General features: G+C 41.1%; 1 protein-coding gene across 3 annotated transcripts in view; it reads left to right on the top strand.

The window, feature by feature from the left end:
* Positions 1-24111, top strand: part of LOC101479418 (RNA-binding motif, single-stranded-interacting protein 3) — a 313618-nt gene that overhangs the window by 270095 nt on the left and 19412 nt on the right. For all 3 annotated transcript variants that reach the window (XM_004549004.4, XM_004549003.4, XM_076879451.1), the window contains 3 exons: positions 6764-6807; positions 9191-9287; positions 13145-13192. In XM_004549004.4, coding sequence (XP_004549061.1) covers positions 6764-6807; positions 9191-9287; positions 13145-13192 — 189 coding nt within the window. The remainder of the gene's footprint in view (positions 1-6763; positions 6808-9190; positions 9288-13144; positions 13193-24111) is intronic.

Here is a 24111-nt window from a genome sequence, read left to right as displayed (position 1 = left end):
CATAAGAAGAATATTTACTTAGTTTTCTGTCCTTCAAATTCAATTCAAAAAAGATGCTGTAAGTGTCTCAGCATGAAACTTTCACTATTGTCGTCCCATACCTTCCTTTGCATCATAACCCTCTCCTCCCCTCCGCAATCCACAAAAAGTGAGGTATAAATGTGGGTTTAGGGAGACTTGAGCTTCGGTTTACTTTAGTTTTTATTGTTTTAAAGCTGCTCATCAAATTTATGTGTTTGAACATAATTTCACTCCAACAGATTTCCCAGAACCCTGTACCAAGAAAATAAGTTCTGCAGATTTACACCCACTGCATGCATCCAATATTAAAGCCTCTTGAGAATAAATAATTGGTTTTTGTATTGATTCATCTCCAGTTTTTTGTGAACTGCATTTTTCTGTGTACATTCTGTGGCATTTAAAGGCACCTTTGTGCTTTATTTCATTTTCTGTCAAACTTTAAGTTTGGAAATCGTAGAAATGCCACCCTGTTTTATCAGTTCTGAAAAGGACTTGAGAAATGAGAGCAAATTAAAAAATATATCTTCTTGTATTGTCTTAAAGCATGATTGCGTAATTCGTTTTTCTATTTTAAGCTCAGACCAGCTAAAAAAGTATTTGAGAATGAGGTGGTTTAATATGAAAACGACTGTTTGGTGTGTAAAGACGACATCATATAGAGGTTAAACAACAGCAACATGATACAGACTGCTGACCTAACATTCGCTTTGATACATTATGCTGATGTTGAGAGCTAATAATAGACCTTTGTGCTTACATCTGGTAAGAATAGGCATCTATATAATCTTGACTTTGCTATACAGTGTTGCTTACAGATTTGGGAGACAGAGGCAGCAGACTTATCATCATTCATGGCAGGTCTTGGGTCGGGGAAAGGTATACTGCTGTATGGGCTTTGTGTCACATCTGTGTCTTTGCTGAGCTCCCTTGGGATGCCAGCAACAGCCAGAGTTAGGTGACCTTACAGTTTTCTTAAGAAAATCTGTTCTTCTCTACAGACTGCATTTACACGTGAGTCACATCCTGTCCAATGTTTGGGTGATTACTCAAAGCATTATACGGTGCTCGTTACTTTTCTTAAAAATAATGCTGTTTGTTACTTGATTATTTCCGAGAGAAAGTCATTAGTTATACTACTTGCAACGTTACCAGCGTTACCCAAAATGTACTGTCACATAGTTACAAGTTGTTTTTAAACCTTAGGCTACAGTTCCACATGCGGATGAAAATCCCTGTATTATTGAGGGAGTCTGCAAACACTCAGCTTTAACATCACTCTGGGCTCTTTGCTAGTTTTTTGTTAGCATGCTGTCTGTGCAGATGTTTGCAAAGAGCCCGTGTTGTGTTAGCTGTATAATGCAGTTGTTTCTGTTGTTAGTGAAGTCTGCACTCTACCACCGTGCTCTTGTCTTTTCCTGTGGTATTTCCAGTCCTCAAAAGTTGTACATCCCTCCACCGTTTTCTTCCTCCCTGCACCCAAACCGAAATCAACTTAAGGAAAACAAACAGTTTTGATAGAAGAAATTTGTAATGAACCTTTGTTTAGTACAGTAATTCTGGTAAATGACTGCATTACTGAAGAACTGTAATATGATTACAGTAATGCATTACTTTGGAAAGCATTACAGCCAACATTGATCACAATGCAACTCAGATCACCTGCAGATAAAGTCTGGTTGATCTAAAACTGTGATACTGCAGTGCATTCTGCGTACATTTACACTTAGAATAAAGTGGATGGCCCTTAGAAGCATGTGTGTGCCTCTGTGTGGTCATTGATCAGCTGTGGGCAGGGGAGATGGGAGATGGCCATCACATGTTAGTCTGTTTATAAGAACTGAGGCCATTCCTCACTCCGCTCCCTGTGGCAGACAGATGAAGCGAAGCAACAGCCTACGCCATCCATTACTGTCTCTTCCGACATGTCTCTCTACCTTCTCCTTCTACAGTATAAATCTCACTCTACCGCCATCTTTAGCTTTCCATCACTCTTCCCCCTTTTCCTCCACCCATATTTAAACACTCCCTCCTCACAGCTTCTTTCTCTTCCATTTTGTCTACTGTCTCCTCTTCCTGTGTTTGAAGTCTTCCCAGATCCCACAGCAACATATGGAGAGAGAAAGAGCAAGTGACTCACTGAGACTAAGAGAGAGGGAACACATTGCATGATCAGTCAGGAGTTACAAGGGGTTGAGTGCTGCAGGGTGGCTGGTGGTGAGGATTGAGAAATATATGACAGATTTTCTTGTAAACTACCCAAAGTGGGAGTCTAGAAAGTGCTGTCTCTCGCTGTCTCATGCTGACAAACATATTAGTCACTGCATTTTTTTTCTTCCACCACACATTCGCGCGCCTAGCGCCATGGGTGCTCATTCTTCTCTCTCTGTCTCTCTCTCTTCACATCCTAACTCTTTTACACCAACACACACTCCTACACACACGCACATAAAAACTTTCAAAGTCACACTTCTCAAGCACCTACTCTAGGGGAATGAGTGTGGATGAAAAAAAAAACATCCGGCTTTCCAGTCTGTGTGAAAGCTTGACAGATGTCCCTGTGTGTGTTTGTGTGTGTAGCCACAAGGCAGAAGAAGCAAATGTGTGTATAGCAGGCAAAAAATTAAGGGAGGGAGCGGGTCAGCGTGTGTGAGGACACAGAGACGATGACTCGACTTGGTTTTCCTGTGGTTTTTGGAAGGAGTTGGCGGGTCATCCTTGGGGCACGGAGTGGGGATGTGGAGTTGTTTTCATGAACACCAAAAAACATTGGGAGAATCGAGTCGAAGCTGCCCTTACTCCTATGCAGTACACGGCAAGAGATTTATCAGATGAGCTGGGTCCTAATTACTAGAAATATTCAGCTCGGTTTAGGCGAAGGAGCTGCCTGCAGAAGGAAGTTCACATGGTCTCACACTTTTATCTGCACTGCTCCATATCCATGCTCTTGGACAGATTTTGTACTAGAAAGCTGGCAGTGTAAAGACTGGCTAATGTTTGCCAAACATTTTCATTCTTTTGTGCAGGGTAATGTCTAGAAAGCCTCAGGGTTGTGGTGCATCTTTGAAAACGGCTTTCAAAATATGATTTAAGCACAAGAAAATAAACACAACTAGCTGTTGAGCTGTCTTTTATTAGACTAAAATTTAGCTGCTCCTCCTTCTTGTTGTTGTTGAGAGTTAAAAAGTTGTGAACTTTTTCAGCTTCTGAAGGGCGCCCAGGTGTCAGAATAAGTATGAAAACCACTTCTGCAACAGGAAAGAACAGGTGACGTCTTTAAAACCGCTAGTGTAGGCTGTCCTCACATTTTTAACTCTGTTAAACACAATTTTGCATACATGCATTTTCATACATAATATGCTAAAAAAAAAAAAAAAGCTGCTTTATTGCCATGATAAAATGCATTCACATTTTCACTGAGACTACATTAGTATAATTCATTTTGTAAACCCTAGAGCACAGTTGAAATGATATTAATGCAAAATAATTCTTCACAACTCGCTAAACTTGATAACTTGAATTAATGATTGACTACAGAAAGAAACAACTGAGTCATACTCTATGGCTTTTTCATGAGTTTGGAGCCATCTGTCACTGTGCTACATTTTGGGATTTTACTGTGGGTACAGTAGGGCATATTTATCGTTTTACATTTACATAGAAGGGAGAACATATTCTAGTGGAAAATACATGGTACAGTAAGTCTTATTTACTGCATAAGCATGAAAAAACGGCCACTTGGTCTTCGAAAGTCAGGTCTGTTCATGGGAGCTTCTATCAGGGCCAAGCTTTGTTCACGGGGTCTGTACAGCATTAAAGTCAAGTTTTTTTCTGCAGTCTTGGATCAAGCTAAGACGGATACACAGTCTGTCTGTGTCTTTTCCTTTCCTCTCATTTTGACGGAGCCAAAAGCTAACTGCATCAGTAATCAGTCACTGGCTATGCAGGGTCCTCCGGTCAGGAGCTTCTCTGCTGTGGAATTCATCAACACGCGGAACCAAGGGCAGCACTTAGGGGAGTTATCAGCCTCACCGAGACAGCTGGCCATGTCTGCCGCTGCTATTAGCGAGCATGGGAACACACATTCGCGCACGCAAACATGCTGACAGGCGTGCAATGCAACTCTCTTGATCTTGGATTTCATGTAAAGGGAGAGTATAAATACATGCACAGAGACCTTTGCATGTATGGATTTACAGAAAGAGATGTTCACAGATGCAAAACCAAATTTAAAGTAGAAAATAATTACAAAGCGCATGGACTGAGTGGCTGCATTCGGCCTTTACAGCTTGGTATAAAACGTCTCTGAAAGCCTTTTACAACCAGTTGTGTAAATACACAAAATTAGACACAAAGGTCCGTCCATGCCTGGATCCCTACACATCCCTAGTTTAAGCAAGGACATTGTCATTTGGTGGAGAGTCTGTGTTTTTGCTCACTCTCGAGGGCTCGGTCCAGGCTCACTGATCCCCTTGGACCTCTGAGCCACTATTCCCTTAACTGTATAGCTCAGTGTAGGTAGCCCTCTGGGGGAACAAGGGCAAAAGACTTACAGGAAGATGGGAGGGGTAGATTAAGAGATGAGGGGAGTGAGGAACGGAGAGAGAGAAAGGAGAACACAAGATGTTGAAGAAGAAAAGGAGTGGGAGGGAGGGCAAAGTGAGGGAAAGGAAGGGCAAAAAATGAGTGTGTGTGTGTAAATGTGTAGTGTGTGCATGTGTGTATGCTGATGAAATCTGCCATCCTCAGCAGCCTCCTGTTAAAAGAAATCGGATTAGCTCTCCTCGGGGGGAGAGAACCTTCAGGAATGCAGATGAAGGATTGCGGCACACAGGTTTCTCTCCTGGACTCTAAAAAAGGGCCTCACACAATCACACGCAGACACACACTCATGGATAGGTTTGCTGTCACACACTTACCTAGACACATGTACACACACCATCACAACAAGGAACTCAGTTTTCCACTCATTCTCTTTTCTCTCCAAAGGCCATTTCTTTATTTCCTCTCATTCATAAAAACACGATGATACGTGGTTGAAATAGAAAAGCGCGTCTTCGATACTAATTCACTTTGTCCTATTGACTAAGCTTTCCCTCACATTGGCTTTGTCACTTGTCAGTTTTTCCACTTTGAAATGAGATGATTTGGATTTGATTTCATTTGTTTTGGACAAAAACAATCAGGATCTTAATCAAGTTATTCTTCGAGTACAATAAATGTACAGCAAATTATCTTGGTCACAATAGTGCAGGAGTATATCAACAGCATTGCCTTTGACGTACAGGTGACATACAAGTAGCCCGTACGGGGAAAACACTGTGATTTAGAGGTAGCAGAAGTGGTTAAATGTACAGAAAATTACTCTGTGACCTTCTTGAATACTTAGCTGGACAAAGACGTGATTTATATAGTTTTGCCTCTGTGCATCACCACAGTGAACGTGAAATCAAACAATTATAATGCAATTGAAGGGCAAACATTCAACTTTACATCAAGGAATTTCACAAAAATTTCGCATGGACTGTTTAGGAATTACAGCATGACACATGTATGCTTTGGATTCGGCGGTTTCTCTCCTTGTCTGTATTTTTCCATATTTGTTTCATCTGTCCAAAGAATTTTTCCACAACTGTGCAGCCTCTTTTAGATGTTTTTTTGGCAAATCCTAATCTGGCCTTCCTGTTCTTGAGCGTAATCAGTGGCTTGTTGTAAACTCTCTGCATTTACATTTGTGTTGATTGTAGACCTTGACAAAAAATACACCTATTACCTTGAGTGTTCTTGGCTTGGTTAGATGTTTGATGTTGTTTTTCCGCAGCTATGGAAGTGCCTCTGTCATCATACACTTTGTTGTGTGGTCTTTCAGACCTTTTGCTCTGGCCAAGTGCGTTCCTTCTTTTTAAGAATGTACCACTCCTAATGTTTCTGCTGTCTGTCTGATAGATTTATTGTAGTTTTTGATTATGAGGATGGCCTCGCTCAACTTCAGATATTATGTCTGTTTCATTTGTTATTGAATAATAACAGAGTAAGCCTCATGTGGCCTTGAAAACTGCGTTTATGCAACAACTTTGTAAAACCCCTTGAATTAGAGTTCAAAGTCTGCACTTAAGTCCTATACAATTAAATAATTGTGGTGGTCTATAAAGTTAAAACTACAAAAATTATATTTTTGTCCAACAAATTATGGCTCTAACTGTATTTCACAGAAGTACGTTCGATCAGCAAAGCCATCAGTGTCCGACTTACGACAACATATAAACATATAAATAAGAGACACTTTAAAAGGGTTAAATGCAGCTTGAAATCATGTCACCAAATTTATGGAAGAACATCTTTTGTAAAAAAGAAGGACAAGACATTGATCAAACTGTGTTCCAGCCACAGTCTTCTCTTTGGCTTTGTTTAGGTCATTATTGAAAAGTAGGCTTAAAACAAAAGTGTTGACCACTTCTTTCTGTGTGTTTTGCTGCTTCGCTGCAAATCGCCATTCCTCATTTTTGTCTGTCAGTAAATATCAGAAACTGGCTTCTCACTTAGAGTGAGATTGATTGCTTTTGTTGCCTTCTCCTTTTTACTACAGCAGATGACACTACATTGTCACACTGAAAAAACTGATATAAAAGGTGGTAATGTAGGACAAGTTGTCACATTTTCTTTTGCTTCAGCATTTTAATATTACTTCCCATACTGTATGAATCTTGATAGGCCGTATAATTTGTTGTTGTTTTTTCTCTTTCAGACTGGCATGGCGTTAACATATGATCCTGCTGCAATGCAGAATGGGTAAGACTTGATCTATCCTTGGCACCAGCTAATACACTCACCTCCTGGCTCATAGAACCCCAGTCGATACTACTGTCATACACAAAGATTAATGTAGTGTCTGCACTTTGTTACTGTTTGATTAAGGAAATCTATATGGAGTTCAGATATCGGTTTTCACTGGTGAGGTCAGGTGAGAAATGGCGAGTGTGTGTGTGTGTGTGTGTGTGTGTGTGTGTGTGTGTGTGTGTGTGTGTGTGTGTGTGTGTGTGTGTGTGTGTGTGTGTGTGTGTGTGTGTGTGTCTTTGGATACTCAGATATGTGTGTCTTCATGTCATGGTGCTGTGGAAATAAATGACCCGCGTCATGTTTTATTTTTCCCCACGGTGCTGAGACAGGAAGGAGAATGCTGAGGCTCCCCTTTATCTCCCTCTGTCCTCAGTCATTCACAGGAAGCACCTCACTCCCACTTCCTAAACCACTTATCCTCCAGTGAGTCAGTCTCAACCAAAACACAACACTGGATGAATAGCATCACTCATTACATACGCCCTGCAATGTAAAAGCCTACTTCAGTATAAATCCCTCAACTTATGATCCCAAAGATACAAAACTGCGAGAGAAAGAGAAAAATGTGTCGCTCTCAGCACCTTGAACCAGATTTTTTAGAGGGCAATAAAAACAATATACATAAATAATCATTCTCTAGAAAAGAAGAAAAATAACGTAAAACAAAAAACGTAATGCATAGTTTAAAAAAATGCTACTTTACATTTCTTACAGGTACATAAATAGTTCAAATTCAAATTGGTGAATTTAGTGCTGTATATAATTATAATGCAAATTACCCATAATTAATGCATATATATATTATTGAGGGACTTAATTTACATGTCCTCCTCAGTGTTAATATTTGCATAAAATGTAACTGTATACTTTCAGAAACCAAAAGCAAAAAGACGTTTAGAAAAACTGAAACACTGCACACGATCCCAGCGTTGGGTGAAAACTAATGTAGCTCCTTCCTTTGTCATAAACTGACCTTTTATATTTAATCAAGCTGCCAAAGTTTCCAAACTACTAAGCAAACTACACAACATCACTTTTATGTGTCATTCACATTCATTGAAATCATTTTACATTTTGCACAATCTGACATGGATAATAAAACAATGAAAACTCTGTTTTTGAGCTGCTGGTGTTTGACTCACATTTTCACAACACCGGACCGTTAAAGTCAAACTATAATGTGGTCGCCGTTGATGCTGTATGTAGTGATTTCAAGGCTCGTTACAGAATTAGTGTTGGCCTGTCCTTGGCCAGTATTATGATTTTCATCAATTGTTGCTGAGACTGTTGGACATCCCGCTTAACCTCCCAGGGGATCTCGGGGAGATTCAGCACCTTTAGATGTTCAGCATTAAAATAAAGTCTTTCAATTACACAAAGAAGGTCTCCAAGTACACAGAAAAAGATTTCCTTGACTATATCCCAGTGTTGAGTGCATCGGTAATCCGTTGCAGATATGGCCGTCCATCAGCTGTCCAGCGTATTATTATTGCTCTATTAAGTAAATTCCAGTATGAGAACTAAGCCAAATATTCAGAAGTTGAAACTAAAGTTTAAGCAAGCAGACCAAAAGAAACCACACCATGAGAAGGGTGACACATCAAGCTTGCCTCACTGAGAAATAGAAAAGCAACACAGACGGCTGTTTAATAGCAGTTTGAAGAGGATGAAGAGGGAAACAAGGCCAAGTTGTGAATGAGCATATACCATATATCTTACCATGGAGAATGGACAAGTTCATTTTACTGATGGATTCATTTTTATGTAAGGCAGTAGGAGAATATTCCTTGCATCAGACATACAGTCAACAATGCAGTGGACGTAATCGAGTCAGAGGATGTTTGTCTGCTCCAGAGTTGGACGCCTATACTAAACGAACCACACCCCGTCCACTTAGAAGCTGCAGTCCTTTCTGTAGACATATGCACACCCTCTGGTTTCCAGCTGTGTGGAGAAGGGTAATGACTCCCAGCACACCTCGAAGCTTTGAAGAAATTACCTTTCAGGCCAATCAAGCAGTACTGACTGTCATGGACTTCCCTCTACAGTCACCTGACCTCAGCCCTCCTGAGCATTAAGCGCAACTGAATTTACATTCCTGTTTGCGCAGCCTTGAGGAGTCCCTGCTGCTCACTTACAAGTGTCATTAATGCAAGATTTGAGGCATACCAAATATTCTGTATTACTCAATAGTCTTGTACATTTTTCAGATGTTTCTATTAAAGTCGTTTAATAGCCTCGTAACATGGAACCACCCAATGCAAATAAACTAGGTATTCTCTCTACTGTTAGTTACTCAAATCTATTCCTCTGTTCCTTTTTCCTTTCGGCTCAGGTTCTACTCCTCGCCTTACAGCATCGCCACCAACCGCATGATCGCACAGACCTCCATCACGCCCTTCATCGCTGCTTCCCCCGTTTCCACATATCAGGTGGGCCATAATGCACTGGAATATGGGTAGATTCTGTGTGTATGTATATGAGAGTATACTTTGTGTATTTTGTGCACTTTGGGTTGGAAAAGAGGGGGTGGGCTTCAAAACAGCATGAGGCTCTCGCTTCTTCCCTCATTGTTTCTTCGATGCTCCAGCTGTGCTTGATGACATCTGTTTCGTAGGCAGCAAACACGCCAGGGATCAGAACAGAAGCGGCAAAGAAAAAGGGGGATTTTAAAAAGGCTGACAAGGTAGAAAAAAAGAAACACACCCATCAAGAATGAAAGTATCTAGGAAAAAGAAACAGTTTCCTCTCTCCTGTAGTCCATACCTCTTTTGTTCCCTCTCTCGATCTCTTTTTATTTTATTTTCCTAGCTTCAGCACCAGTCCTTCCACTTCCAGAGCGAACGTTTGCATTCCTCACTGCTGCGATCAGTGGAGTAATGCAACAGAACAGAGCGGGATCGTAAAAATTGGCCCTGTGATATGTCAGGAGCGCTAACTATTTTCCGTCACTGCGCATTTCATGCAACACCCTTTGCCGAATCTAAACATCAAGAGACGCTGCCACTGTGCCCTCTCGATCAGACACTATCGTTTAACATCGCCTCTGTTTGGTATGCAGAGACAGAAAGACGAGGATAGAGAGCAGGAGAAAGGAGATGAAGGATAGATAAGAAAATAGAAGAGACAGATGGAGAGAGAGAGAGAGAAAGAGTAGGTTTAGGTGATGGCGATGGCACGGCTGGGTGGGCAGAGGAGGGGTGTTGCTGAAGGTTGCGGCGCCCGTCTTTGAGGCACGCTTGATTAAAACTCTGGTCCAGTACCTGTGGTGGAGGGGCAGAGGAGAGAGAAGGAGGGAGAAAAGTGGGCCAGGGCGCGCCTCTAATCCGCTCTCGGAAGGCTTCCCAAATTGATTTATCAAAAACAATGGCCAGGCTTTTGAGGAATATTAATCCTCACAGTTTCAATATCGGGCAGCTCTGCCGCCGCTTCCTGTAATATTGCCCTTCAGCCAGTCACGGCAGGAAGGTGAGTCCTTCATCTTCTGCTCAAGTACAAAGAGGCACGGGGAAGAAAGAAGGAGAAGACAAGCCAGGCAGATATATATGCAAGACAAAAGGAAATCACTTCCTTTTATGATGAAAAGTATTGCCTTTGTAATGAAAATCTCAAGGTGCGCAGAAATGACTGTATGTGTCATTCCTCCTTTTATGTTTGTGTCGCGTTGATATTTTGGAGCTTTTGATAGAATTGATTTATCAGATCTGCAAATGACCCATACCAACAGCGGTACTCTGGCGTTCTTTATGCTTGGCTCCTCAATAACGATTGGATTCATTTCCTGGAAAAAACGACTTTGATGATCCGCATGACAGGAGACAGTCCAGGCCAGATCGCTACCAAGATTTCAACGAGTACCGCCAGCCAGCCGTGAGCCTGGTTTACATCACTGCTTATACAGACTGGCTCACTGGCTGACTAAATATGTGGCTGGCTGATAGGACGCGGGGCTGGCAGGCATACTAACTAGCTAACTGGCTGGCTGTTTGGGTTTACGTGTGACTGGTTGGAACGAGGGCCAGCTGGCTGACCATGCAGCTCGACAACTGACTTACCGGCTTTTTGGCCTGTTGGCTGACAGGCTCTTTTAAATTATAATATAAGCTGTGAAGTTCAGCCAGAGGTAGGGAGCTTCTTAGGTTGTGCACATTTTACCCTTCACTCACAGTGAAACTAATGTTCATGTAGAATTACTCTACCTGCTGTAATTCTGAGCAACTCTGTAAAAGCTGTAATTTGGTGCTTTGGGGAAAAGCCAGCTCAGGTCGAGTCAGTTAACTCTAATCTTCAAAAGCAGTCATTTGGATCTCTTTATATTTTGTGTTACACTTAGCAACTTAGCACGTTTTCCCTCACGTTCTTTCCTGCCTGATAACAGATCAGTCTCTGGCTTTCTGGTTTATTTTTATCTGGGAGATGTCTGGGAGTGAAGTCCTGCTGAAGTGGTTAATGCTGTAACTCATCAGCCCTTTTGCTGTTTTTAACATCCCACAGATAAACGCATTTGTCATATATCTGCTGTTAACTTGGACTAAACTACAGTCTTTTCACGAACCTAAGATGGTAGTGTTTGGTTCCAAAAGTAAAAAAATGAGTGAACACAACTGTCTCACAGCTGGCAAACTGGGACTTATCTCTCAGCATCCAAACAAACCCAGAGGACACATTATCAGTGCATTACAACATTTTCAGCTATCAGGAAACACATTACAACATTGCTGTACATTGCACTGTTTGAGAGGTGCTTTTATCCCGTCTTCCTTCTCTCACCCCGACCGGTCGCAGCAGATGGCCCCGCCCCTCCCCGCGCCTGGTTCTGCCGGAGGTTTCTTCCTGTGAAAAGGGAGTTTTTCCTTCCCACTGTCGCCAAAGTGCTTGCTCATAGGGGGTCATATGATATGTATTAATGTAGGGTCTACCTACAATATAAAGTGCCTTGAGGCAACTGTTATTGTGATTTGGCACTGTATAAATAAAACTGAATTGAATTGAGATTAATCTAATAATATAAGAATCTGTACAACACCTGAGGAGGCTGTAAAGATCTGACGTAAGGGCTTTGAACAAAATTGAAAAGGAAGCTGAGATTATGAAGTAAATATGTTGGAGGTCTCTTTGTCTGTTTCTTTTCAGTGGATTGGACTAGCCTCCCATTGTGTTCACTGTGTTCTTATCGGTTCAGGTTTGGACTTTTTCATCTTTGGTTGCTTCAGATAAATTGTGAGTGAGCCTCCCTCACGTTAGTATATGTAAGACTGGCTTTTTTTATTTACCCAGCAAAGATTTCACCATGATTCTCTCACGATTTTTTCCTTAAGCCCAGTGTAAAGCCATCCTTTCTTGTTGCAATAATCACATGACGGTCATGCAATATCTTAGTTAGAAAATGCAGAAGACAAGTGATTAAATATAAGCTTTCTCTGTGTCTATCTGCTGTCCCATTCAGCTGGGGAGAACAAATATTGCCGTGTATAAACAAGCAGACTTGGCACCGCGTTATAGAATATCAGGCTTGTTTAGGTATGGATCCAAATCACGCATTTGGGTTGGCTCAGAGGATTGATTGCTCTTACAGCAGATTATTCCATGTTTGTCTTTGTTTAATCTAATCATTTTACCAGGATCAGTGGCCAGTCTGTGTGTTTGTCTGCTACAAGCTGTCTAATTCCTCTCTCCAGCATAAAAGCTCTGTTTGTTCATCGTCCATTCCTCCGGTTTCTTTATAGTTTCCACTGTCACTGTTTCTCCATCTCTTTAACTTTTGAATCTACATTTGTAAATATGCATATCTGTCACTGTTTTTTTTTTTTCCTCTGGTTGTAGCGTTGAAGTTCTTTGTTCTGTTTTATGCTGAGATTAAAACAAAAATGCTTTTTGTATTTTGTGAGTCTTCTCTAGAGGTCTGTCCCTGACCTTTCACCCCTGCTCCAACAGCACTGGGCAGAGCTTTAATATTCTTATAATACAGAAAAAGACTCATTTTACGGGCTCAACGCACAACGTACTGCCGGCAATAATGGGAAGGCAGGAGGGAGATGGGCTGCCTCCAGACTTTCAGATTCTTCTAGTAATTCTTTGGCACAAATTAATCTGTGTAAAGTTCAGCCATTTTGGTGCATTAAAACCAGCACAATCATTTTAAGACTTACAGACTGAAGAGTATTTGAACATATTGGGACTATTTGAATTGCATTTATTGTATTATGTGGGATACGTTTCAGCTCTTACTAAGACAAAGGAAAATTTTATATTGCCACCATCATTTTACATTTTCTATATTTCTCCTCAGGTCCAGAGTACGTGGATGCCTCATCAACAATATGTTATGCAACCTACAGTAAGTACTCCACCATGTACCTGAAGTACTGCAGCTGCCCTTGAGTCCCCGCTGGGGATCCACCCTTTGGATGCGCATCACAGATTTTCAACTAGTCTGATCTGCTGTTAATCGAAACTTTTTATTTTTAAATTTATCCTGAAAATAGTTTACGACATGGAGACATTTTTATATTTAGCACAATGTGACTGACCAGAAAAAGATTCTGTTTGAAAAAACGTTTAAGCCACATTATTCTTCCGTTGCAGACTAAATGTTAAAGCAACTCAATTTCTAACATGCACTTGGCCACTATTACTTCTGGCCAAATGATTACACCATTTCGGTCCTGGAGTTACTATACGAAGCACTTTACCCAATTCTGATAACCACATTTTTCCATCTCTCCTAAGTATACAAACACATTTTGTTTTATTTTTGGGAGGCTTTGTGGAGTTTATATGTTTTTGGTAGTGCCAGGAAGCAATTCAGAGTCATTTACCAGACCACAGCACAAGACAGACTGCTGCTTGAGGTTACCATCCCAGACAGCAGACAAGGGGGAAAAAAGCTAATATTAATTAGACTTAGCTCACGAGCAACACGGTCTTTAACGGTGAGGTAATCACATTGCCTTCAGTCACATTCAGTTCTGTTTTGAAGAGAGACAACAGAGAAGCTTCAGAAGGTTTGTACTGGTCACTAAATTTCACATTTTAACATTTCAATAACTGGCAAAGTCCTACTTCCTAAATATTAGTAAAAACGAAACCTTCTTGGATGTTATTCTTTAAATCAAGGTCAATTACATTTTCACAGAGAAGTACAGTGCAAACGTTCCCTCTCATTTCTTTGTACAGAATTTCTTCTCCTTTTTAAAGTGGCATTTAACAATAGTTCTTCGAGCTTCATGAGGGTCTTCCAAAGTTTTTCTTTGGACATCGGCTGCTTTTTCACTCATTTTCAATCCAGTCCTTGTACCTGACCATTTTCAGATAAATGTTTTCTTTGTTAAGTTACTTGGCATTGACCTGGGAATCATTCAATCTTAAAAAGGAACCTAACTCAAGAAATGAACTGGTGGCGTGTCTACACATAACAAAAAACTTAGCAGAGAACCACTTTTTAAACAGTACCTTCAGGGACTTTGTTACTAGCAGCCATAATTTGTTCCCATTTCTTCAAATTCATGAAAAACGGCAACAATAAAAGTTTGACAGGCATAGAACGAGCGATTAGCCAAAAACCTGGTATAACTGAAAGCCATGCTCTTAACAAACAGGAAAGAATTGTGAGGTGCATCTGGCCCTTCAGTTGATCCAGTTGATCTACTGTTTACTAAAGCCTTATCAAGTAGACGCATGGCTGTCAACAAGCCATTCTTAAGGAAGACAAACAGAGAGGAAAGCCTGAGGTATGCTAAATTACACAAGAATTAGACTAAAAAACAATGGCACCAAGTCTTGTGGAGTAATGAATCCAAATTTCAAATATATATATATATATATAGTCTCTTACAGCCATCATGGTTCGGGGTTGTATTTCAGCCAGTGGTGTTAACGATCTTATCAAAATTGATGGAATTATAAACAGAGAAGAGCACCATCAGATTTTGATCTACCATGCAATACCATCTGGAAAGTGTCAGATTGGCAAGAGCTTCATTTTCATGACAATGATCCCAAACACAGTGACAATGCAGCAAAAGCATACCTGAAGAGAAAAACACCCAATGGATTGCCATCAGTCATGGATTGGCCTCGCCTGAGCCCAGAGCTCAACATTTTTGAAGCAGTGTAGGATCGTCTGTACAGTGAACAGAACAAAAGGCAGCCAACATCCAAAGAAGAGTTTTGAATGCCCTTCAAAAAACCTGGAGAACTATTCCTGAAGAAACGACAAGAAAACTTGAGCAAGAGAGTTCAGGCTGTCATGAAGAATAAAGGTGGTCATACCAAATATTGATTTTCAAGCTCGTTAGAGTTTTACGATCTGTATTTGCAGAGTTATATACTGTATTTTCTTGTATTTTTACATGTTTCAATAAATCGCTGCACATATTTTCAAGCAGGAGAGGTGGCTCAAGGCTTTTTCACATTTCCTGAAATACCCCCGCTTGCACATCCAGTTTTATTTTCCTATCGCTGAAGCCTCACCCGCACTCTTGCTTGAAAATACTTTTCCTTCTCTGTTGTTATAACAACAAAGCACATTAGTGGTTTACCAAATTGTTTTAAGGTTGAGTTTTTAATTGATCCAAGCTCTATAAGTGTTCTCATTTTGTTTCTTAGTGATTTTAAATCATTCTGCCAGAGATTTTTAGTGTTTGCTTGAGGCTTGTTGTGGCCCCTGAAGCGTATTCAATCTACTTCATTGCTCTCAGTTTGTTCACAGAAAAAGACTTGTTACCAGTCAAGGGCAAATATATCTGATTCTTTACCACTATTTTAAAAAAAGCTTCACTTTTTGAAAATCTCAATACTTCTTTAATAAGGTGGGTACTTAGTTCTATTAGCCTGGAAAAGGGAGTGCAGTGAAGTTTTTTTTTCTACATAAAGCACATTTTTAGGACTCTGCGTCACAGTATGGTTCATAATATGCATGTAAATTCTGCACTGTGGTTCTAATTTTATTGATACAATAAGTTATTTTGTCTTTGGAAAAGAAATGACCAGCCTCAGGGTAACTTGTGTTAGTTTTTGCTGAAGTTACCTCTAATGAATCTCACAGCCGCATAATTTAAGTCATGCTTTGATATCGAGGTTCACTATTCTGTACTAATGAGCAAATGAATATGCATATGGGTGAATAGGTAGCACCTTACAGTTTGGATCTATAACCCGGGGTTATAGAGTTCTATACTGCAACAAATATTTTACACACTGGGTAGATACCAGCCCAAAAGTGTTATAATAATAGGGAGAAAACTAGTAAGAACACACAGTTCCAGCGTAATTAGTCATTATTTTTTTTGTGTAGACTGTTAGATTAATTAAATTTGTTTTCCCCAGATACCGGGGTCGTATGCCTCCACCAGTTTAAATCCTTCTCTCTTCCCCTTACTTCCTAAATTAGAGTTTTGGGAGAACCTTATGATATCCCAATGAAGGTGACCTTGCAATGACCTTTCAGTGTTAGATAAAATTGCATTAGTTTATGTTATCCTCTTATATGATTAGAATTCTAGAGTTACAACTGAATACTGTAGCTGTTTTGTGAGTTCCTAATGACCTTAGCTTTGAACTTTGACGGCCAAAATATTATCGGTTCATTGTTACCGGCACAGAGGCACAAATCAGTACACACTACCTGATATTTTCACATCATGATATTTTTAGCTTTTGCTGTTGATGGTTCAGAATGAAAAACCAAGTTTGGCTAATGAAGTCCGTACGAATGTGGATAACATTGTAAGCGTCAGTCAAGAAGACAACTGCTTTAGAGTCCCTGCCACTGAGCAAACTGGGAAACATTGGCACTCACTCACTAGAGGAGTGCTCAACCAGCCGCGTGGCTCCCCGCTGTGGCCATTTACCACTCAGTCCTACCCATCTCACTTCCACTCCCGCTGTGGGACAGTGAACATGTAATCTGGTCGCAGCAGGCCACCAGCCCAGCAGACACACACACACCCACACCCAGCTGCAGCTGCCCTGTGAGGTGCCCAGTTTACCTTTCAGCCACACAACTTCCTGCCTTTTTTTTTTTTTTTGCACATATCTTCACTCAACCAGCCACCTCCTTCCCTCCCATACTTTGCAGTTCTCTCAGGCAGGTATGCTCCTTCCTTATGGCACTCGTTTCAGGCTGGATTAAAGCTAGCTCGCTAACAAGCTGCTGTTTTTGCTGCTGCTGCTGAGTCTCCCTGTTGTGAAAATGAAGCTGTCTTAGGTGGTAGACAGTATTACAAGGTGAATGACAAACGTGACAGAGTCCTCTAATAGTATAACTGCTCAGCATGTGCAGTGCAGCCCGTTTGTGTTTTAGTGTGTACATGCATTCTTTCTACACAAATACATTTGCATGTCTGCTTGTGCGTGTGCATCCACAGTACAAGAATACACGTTTGCTTGAATGTGCATACTGTTTTCTTCATTTTCTGGCGTCTTCTCAGGCTCTCGGCCATGTGGTGTTGTGGTTTGTCTGTCATCACATGGAGAGAGTATATACTGCCTCATCATCTATGCTTGGGTAACTGTGCGTGTTTGCCGATACATGTTTGTATGTACTGTATGTGTTATGAATTGCCATACGTGTGGCCCATACGGGTTATTCTTTACCAGCCCATGCGATGCCTGATGGTCATCCATCTTTCAGCCTTATGTCATGGGGCCTCTTGAAGCCTTTGGCACTAGCCACTAACCAGCAGCCACATTGTACTGTCTACATCTCATCATGCCTCCATGCCAGCAGTAGCCATGTGGCGATATAAGTCCCCATGGTCCCGTCCCCTTTGTGTTCCATTGGCTCTTTCTGTCACCAAATGGCTGGTAGGTGCTAACCCCAGCTGTCACTGCTGACAGTGAATCATAGATACCAGTCTGTCTCCCTTTATGACCCGTGCTCGTATCAACTACCAGCTACAAACACAGCAGACTGCCCTTTATACACACATGCATACACACACATTCTGCCATCAGTTCAGTGAATCACATCAAATTAGCTAAGCATCCTAGTTCAAATGCTTGGGGGGCTTCTCGGGGCATTAAAAACCAATTGATTGTGCTGCAGTTTGGCGACTCCTTCCTCATGTTGTGTGTTAAACCAATGGAGCGTTGTGCAATGGCGCTCCTGATATCTGGGCAATATGGAGGCAGCAGAGCGTGGAAGGGGAAGAGCTGGACAGTCATACAGAATAGAATAGAATAGTCTATATGCATGTTAAATAAACTTGTTAATTAATCAGACTTGTTAAGTTTGATTTAACAAAATAAGTATTTAAGAATAGATCTAGAGATTATTATTTAGATAATTACATTACAGATACAGGTTAGGGTAAAATGTGTTTTTGAGTCTACTATTAAACGGAGTACAACAAATGGCACCTAAAATCTAAATAATGTTGAAGAAGAGCATTAAGGAAAGGTTACAAAGGAACTTTGGATAAATTGTGGTATTAGTTATGCCACAACGGGACTGTTGGTTCCTGCAAATGAGTATTGTAATTCATTATTAATTTTAGTTTTAAATAATATTGGTTTTTTTAGCTGTTATAAATTGTGCAAAAAGAGTGAAGAAGTCTTTTTGAAGTCTTAGTTAAAAAGCATAATTTTCTTTTTGTACATTGTAATCTGCATCATAATAAGCTTGGCTGAAGGACTACTACACTATGATCTTGCATCGTCCCTCAGTTTCTTTGTCAGATCTCACCAAGTCTCACCCAGTACCTGGTGGTCAGTGAAAATCTTTATGTCAGAGTTTTACGGTGGGTGATGAAATGGGCTGCATCCATCTTTAATTTACAGTCTGTGACCTGAACTATTCTGCAAATGCCAGATCTCTCTGTGTTTTACATTGTTCCTACAAAATATAACGACGTTTTCTTCTGGAGTGCCTGACAGGCTGTTGTTGTTTTTTGATTTTTAAAGTGCTCATATGAATTTTTTATGCTTATATGAAGTTGTCTGTACTTTCTACTTGAGCCTTTAAAAAACAGCATGCCTGCTATGGTAAACTTACTCTGAAATGATATGCTGGCTTTGGTGTTGCTGAGTTGAGTATCTCTCAGCAGGACAAATTTCTCTTCTTCGCAAAATTGTGCAAAGTGCTGGTGGAGCCGTATATTGTTAAAACCCCTTGTTAGTTAGCTACTGCCGATACTAATGATACCGCATTGATTTGTTAACCTAATTTGATGTTTTTCTTCATTTCAGCCCTCCGCTGCCTTTGTAAACCTGAAGTCCATTAACTGCGTTAAGCAGCAATTTGTTGGAAATAATAGATGTTGTGTTGAATGGAAGTAAATCAAACTGCTGACACTGAAAGCAACTTGACCGCTACTTGCCTTATTGCACAGTAAACAGAGAGCACTGCAGCATGTACTTCTAAGGCAAAAGGTGTTTGTTTGTATCTGAGTAGATTAAGTTTGACAAGTCTATCCATACGAAACTGGACTTCATCCCACAGAGGAGCCGGCGCTTTGTTAGCAGTTAGAAAGGGTGACTAACAGTTTTCAAAATTTGCTTATCTTCAATTAATGCGCAAGATGTTCTCTGCGGGAAACCTGATAGAAAGTGACAGCGTTTCTTTTTCTTTCTTTTTTCCTTAAGTGGACGTCTAAACGAGTCTGCAGTCTGTTCTTACATGGGTTGTTCTTCTTTCCTTTTCCTTTAGTTTATCATTTGTCTTCCTTCTTTCCTTTCTCATCGTCTGTGAGATGTTCTCACAGGTCATGTCAAAACACGACCACTTGCCTGGTCAATGCTACAGAAATCAGCAGACCTTGAAAAAGTACGAACAATTAAAGAACTAGAGGCCCCAAAAAGACAAATGCATACGTGCAGCTAACACGTGCGAATGCCTACACGCACACAACACATTCCTTCCAGTGGTAAATCTTACTTACATACAGATCATCAATCACATGTACGTGCTCTTAAATTCAGTTCGCACTGCCAACGAGTGCCGGACTAAGTGCTGTGCCAGCCATGCGCAGCATTGCTGTCTTTCCCCATGAGTTACCCTCCCCCCCCCCCCCCCCTTTTTCCTCATTCTGAACTGTATGTGCTTCAAGTGTGCATTTGCCTGAGTGCACCAGCCCTTACATACTGGAGGTGAATTATTGAATTCCTCTGCCGTTGCACTCCGGCCAGTTCTCCCTGCTTTGAATAGACGTTCACTGGGTCTGTGAGAACGTGAACCGTAACTATCAGCCCTCATCGAATAGGGTTGAATCAGTGCGCTGTGTGATACCCATCTCCCCGCTTGACATTAAAAATGCTCCTTGGATTCAGAGAGGGAACATTATGTTGGTCTCATGGATTTGACTGGCGAGGCAGAATTTGAGACGGGGCTACACTCGTCCTTGAGTTTCTCTTTTATTTTTTTCCATCCCCGCTCCCTCTGCACTCCTTCCTGTACACCTAGCTCTCATTTCTCCCTCATTTTTGTCTCACTCTGTCCTGTTTCTCTTCTCTTCTGCCCTTTCAGACTACAACTGCACCTACTGTGTCCGTGCCAGGAAATAAAAAATTGTCTTGTCAGGGTTAAGGTTTCATATATATGTAAGAACAATACTGTTGCAGAGACACCAGGTGACTGACAAGGAGATTGAGTGGCTGCATTTTCACTGTAAGCTTTTTGGATATTACTTCAACAAATTTTGCGATAGTAGCAAAAAAATATGTTTGGAGACAAAGCTGATATGCTTTGGTGGGCAGGCTTTATTAGCTGGCTGTGTTTTTAATTGGATTTCTAATCTTTTTTCCCCCCTTTTTTGGTTTTTATAAATAGAGTAAACATTCTAGAGAGATCCTTGTGTGTGAAATGATCTATTTGTCTACAAAAGGCAGTCAGAGAACGGCTGATAAACGAGCACAGTCCGACCGTGGAGAGGAATGGACCTCCCATGAAGACATGACAAATACTGTTACATGCTTCATCTAGCACCCTTATCGCCTCATACACACATTAAGAAACACAACACACAAACGCACGCTACAAATCCATCCAAATAGCATGTCCTATTCGATATGCAGAAGTTGGTGCTTTATTTTTCATAATAACTATATTACTAGAATCATTTTATAGTCACAAGCCATCATATTACTGGGGGAAATTATTAGTTTTGCTTTCCTTCACTGACACGCACACATATATATAAGATTACAAAGCAGCAGCATTACCATAATCCATCTCAGCCACGGCAATTTGGTTATACATGCTCCCAGATTTTGACCTGCAAGTTTAACCTGTGCACCTCATCTGCCACCTATTGTAAATTGAATATGTAGTATTCTAGATGATAGACAAGCTGATGCGTAAATAGGCGGGGAAAAGCAGATTCATCATCGCTCTTATTGCCTTTTCATTGCATAGGACAAATTTATACAATGTAGATAATCCTCATTGCCACATAACCAGAGGTGAGGAATCTTTCATCTGTATCATGCTCCACATGTTAATCTGTTAACTTACATTTTTTGCAACCCCTCGGCTGCTTCAGTTTCTTAGTACCAGTTCTCTGTCTTCCCTGCAGGGCTTTCCTGTGTTTGCAATTAAGATTTCCAAAAACCATTACAAAATCAGATTCCAAGTATCCCTGTGATCACAAAGACCGAGTTAAGCCGCTACACACATCACTGTCAGCTTGGGAGGCTCCTTCATTGCTATCTTTTGGTCTGCGCTACTATTTGCTGCCCCACTTGGGTAAAGTAAGCTGTTCACTGTCCTGGATCAGTCTATAGCACATTTGGTCCTGTAGACAGACTCTGTTGTTAATAGTTGAGAAACCCTGGTAGTCTGTTAGCCCTAAGGAGGGATTCCCACTGAAGATTAGTTTGAAGCACCCGAAATGCTGGCTCCCTTTTCTGTGCTTACCCGAATACAAAGGTGCCCGAGGACATCTGGAAAACATGGTCACAGTTGAAGTAGGTGACATACAGCACAACCACAGAACAGGGTAAATACGGACACCTTTAGAAGACACATTCATATTACTTCACAAGTTTTTGTTTTGTGTTGTTTTTTCTGTAGTTTTTGTAGAGAGACAGTCATTACCAATAGTTTAGCCTTCAAGTGGGTGAGCCTGGTGCAGTTGGGTGCCGTTACCACTCAGCCATCTGCAGATGTGCTGCGTGTGTGAGCATGATTGCATTAGGGAGGGTATTTGTCATGTTGCTGGTTTGTCATGCTGCTTGTTTACACTTTGACATTATGGGGACTTGTCTTCCTCATGGGGACAAAAAGCTCATCCCCATATAGCCTTGTTAGGGGACCAAGATGAAGCTCTTTGGAGTCATGAAGCTGGATAGTCACAGTACGTACTTTGCAGAATTAAGACCCTGAAGCATGGAGTGTGCATGTCTCATTTCCACTGACACAAAACACGCTAACTAGTACAAACGAGCATCAGTGTCCAAACCACAGTGCCTCACATGGAGAAAGCAACTGTCAAATACAGCGAGGAATGCACTGAGTCAAATGCAGGTCGTCTTTCATGGGCCCGAGACAAATGAAGCTTTGTTTTAGCCAAAGACTCAGAAATACAGCCTCGGCCCATTGGCGTTCTTGAGGCTTTTAATGTGCCAGTCTTTTGTCTTCTCATTCCCCGAGTTTAATCAACATCTTCCCCCAACACAAAGCATATAAATAAGCATGGTCTCTTCTTACCAGGCTGGCAGTAAAACACTACACAGTGATCTTCTTGCAAATAGTGAAACATAGGGACCTGCAAGGTGAGGAAAAGAATGTGAACCTCTCTTTGTAGCCTCAAGCTGTTTTCCGAGTGAAGGTATTGCCCCAAGGTAGTTACATGTATCAACACCGGCTTGAAGCAGCAGGGTAGATATGCAATAATGTGGGAAATTATAACCTGCAGCAGTGAGAGATTAGCAAAAATAGCTAGCTGTGGGGGTGCTGTGATCAGGTTTTTTCGGCTGATACTGATCAGTTTTCATGTCAGCAGAATCAGACACTGTAATGCTTATCTTTACAGGAAGTCCATAACAGTTTTCTCATTTTATTTTCTTTTTTCGCTCTAAAATATTACACTATGTTCATTTTGAAGGCAGTTGTCCTTCTGTGCCTGCCTAAGACAGAAATCCCAGTCCCAGAAAGCACACTTTTAGTGTTTACAGAACTGGATGAAATCCTGGGCGTCCCCCAGAAGGACATGTTTAGTAAAAAGGAGATACTGCTTTCAGTCTGATACCAGCAGCCTGAGCATACTGCTTAGCTGACTGCATCTTGAGTATATGGAGGTCTGAACCTGAATGTAAATTATCTTAATAGCCTGCTGCATGTGGTGGAGATCCTTCAGCTGTAATGGACCAGGCAGTAAAAACAGTCACTATTTGTGTGACATTTATGTAGTTGCCTCACCTTTTTTACAATTGGTGTTGCTGATCAGCAGATGTAAAGTCAAGGTAATGAATATCAGCTGATACCAACCAGTGTTTCATAAGCAAGTGCTTGTAATGCGATAGTCATTAAAAGAAAACACTGCTGGTTGTAAGAATTTTTATAAGATTTCTTATTTACTGTACATTGTGTCAAGCCGTTGAGCGTATATCAATGTATTTTACAGGCAATGAGTGGATATCCTCTCATCTCCGGTCTAAAGCAGAATCAATACCACCTTAAGCAGGACTGGCTTTTCCACACGCATGCACACAGACGCATGCACAAACAGGAATACATGTGCATACATTGCGGAGCTCTGTAAACATCGTCTCGTACATTTGTAACAGATACGTCTGCAGCAGGCATTATCTTATTCTCTCTTACACACAGAGGACAAATCAAAAACATATATTGTCTCTTTGTGTCAATCTCTTTCTCATTTTCTTTCCTCTCTAGCCCATCAATGGACAGACGCACAACCAGACAGACGCTTTTGCACACAGACACACACGCACACACTTTAAACCCTCTCTCTCACAGACACTCAGTCTCACAAACACAGAAAATCGAAATCACAAATCGGCTTAACTCTCCCTGACACATCTGTGAATTAAGCCTTTCCGTTGCTCTCCCTTTCCCATTATAAAGGCATTGTCAGAGGCTGAAACGGTAACAGGTAGCCCACAGCCCCTGCTGCTTCCTTCTCACTTCTCCTCTCTCTTTTTTTTTTCTTCCGCCTTACTCATCTGTCTTCTTTTTCATTCTCGGTCTTTGACTTCTCTCTCTCTCTTTCCAAAATTCCACTTTTTCTCTCCAAGTCTCTGGCTTCACTTCCCTCATCTATCTTTCTTCACTCCCGTCTTCCCCGTGACCTCCAT

This window comes from Maylandia zebra, linkage group LG22, assembly GCF_041146795.1.
Source record: "Maylandia zebra isolate NMK-2024a linkage group LG22, Mzebra_GT3a, whole genome shotgun sequence".
Lineage (NCBI taxonomy): Eukaryota > Metazoa > Chordata > Actinopteri > Cichliformes > Cichlidae > Maylandia > Maylandia zebra.
This window is presented reverse-complemented; position numbering and strand designations above follow the sequence as displayed.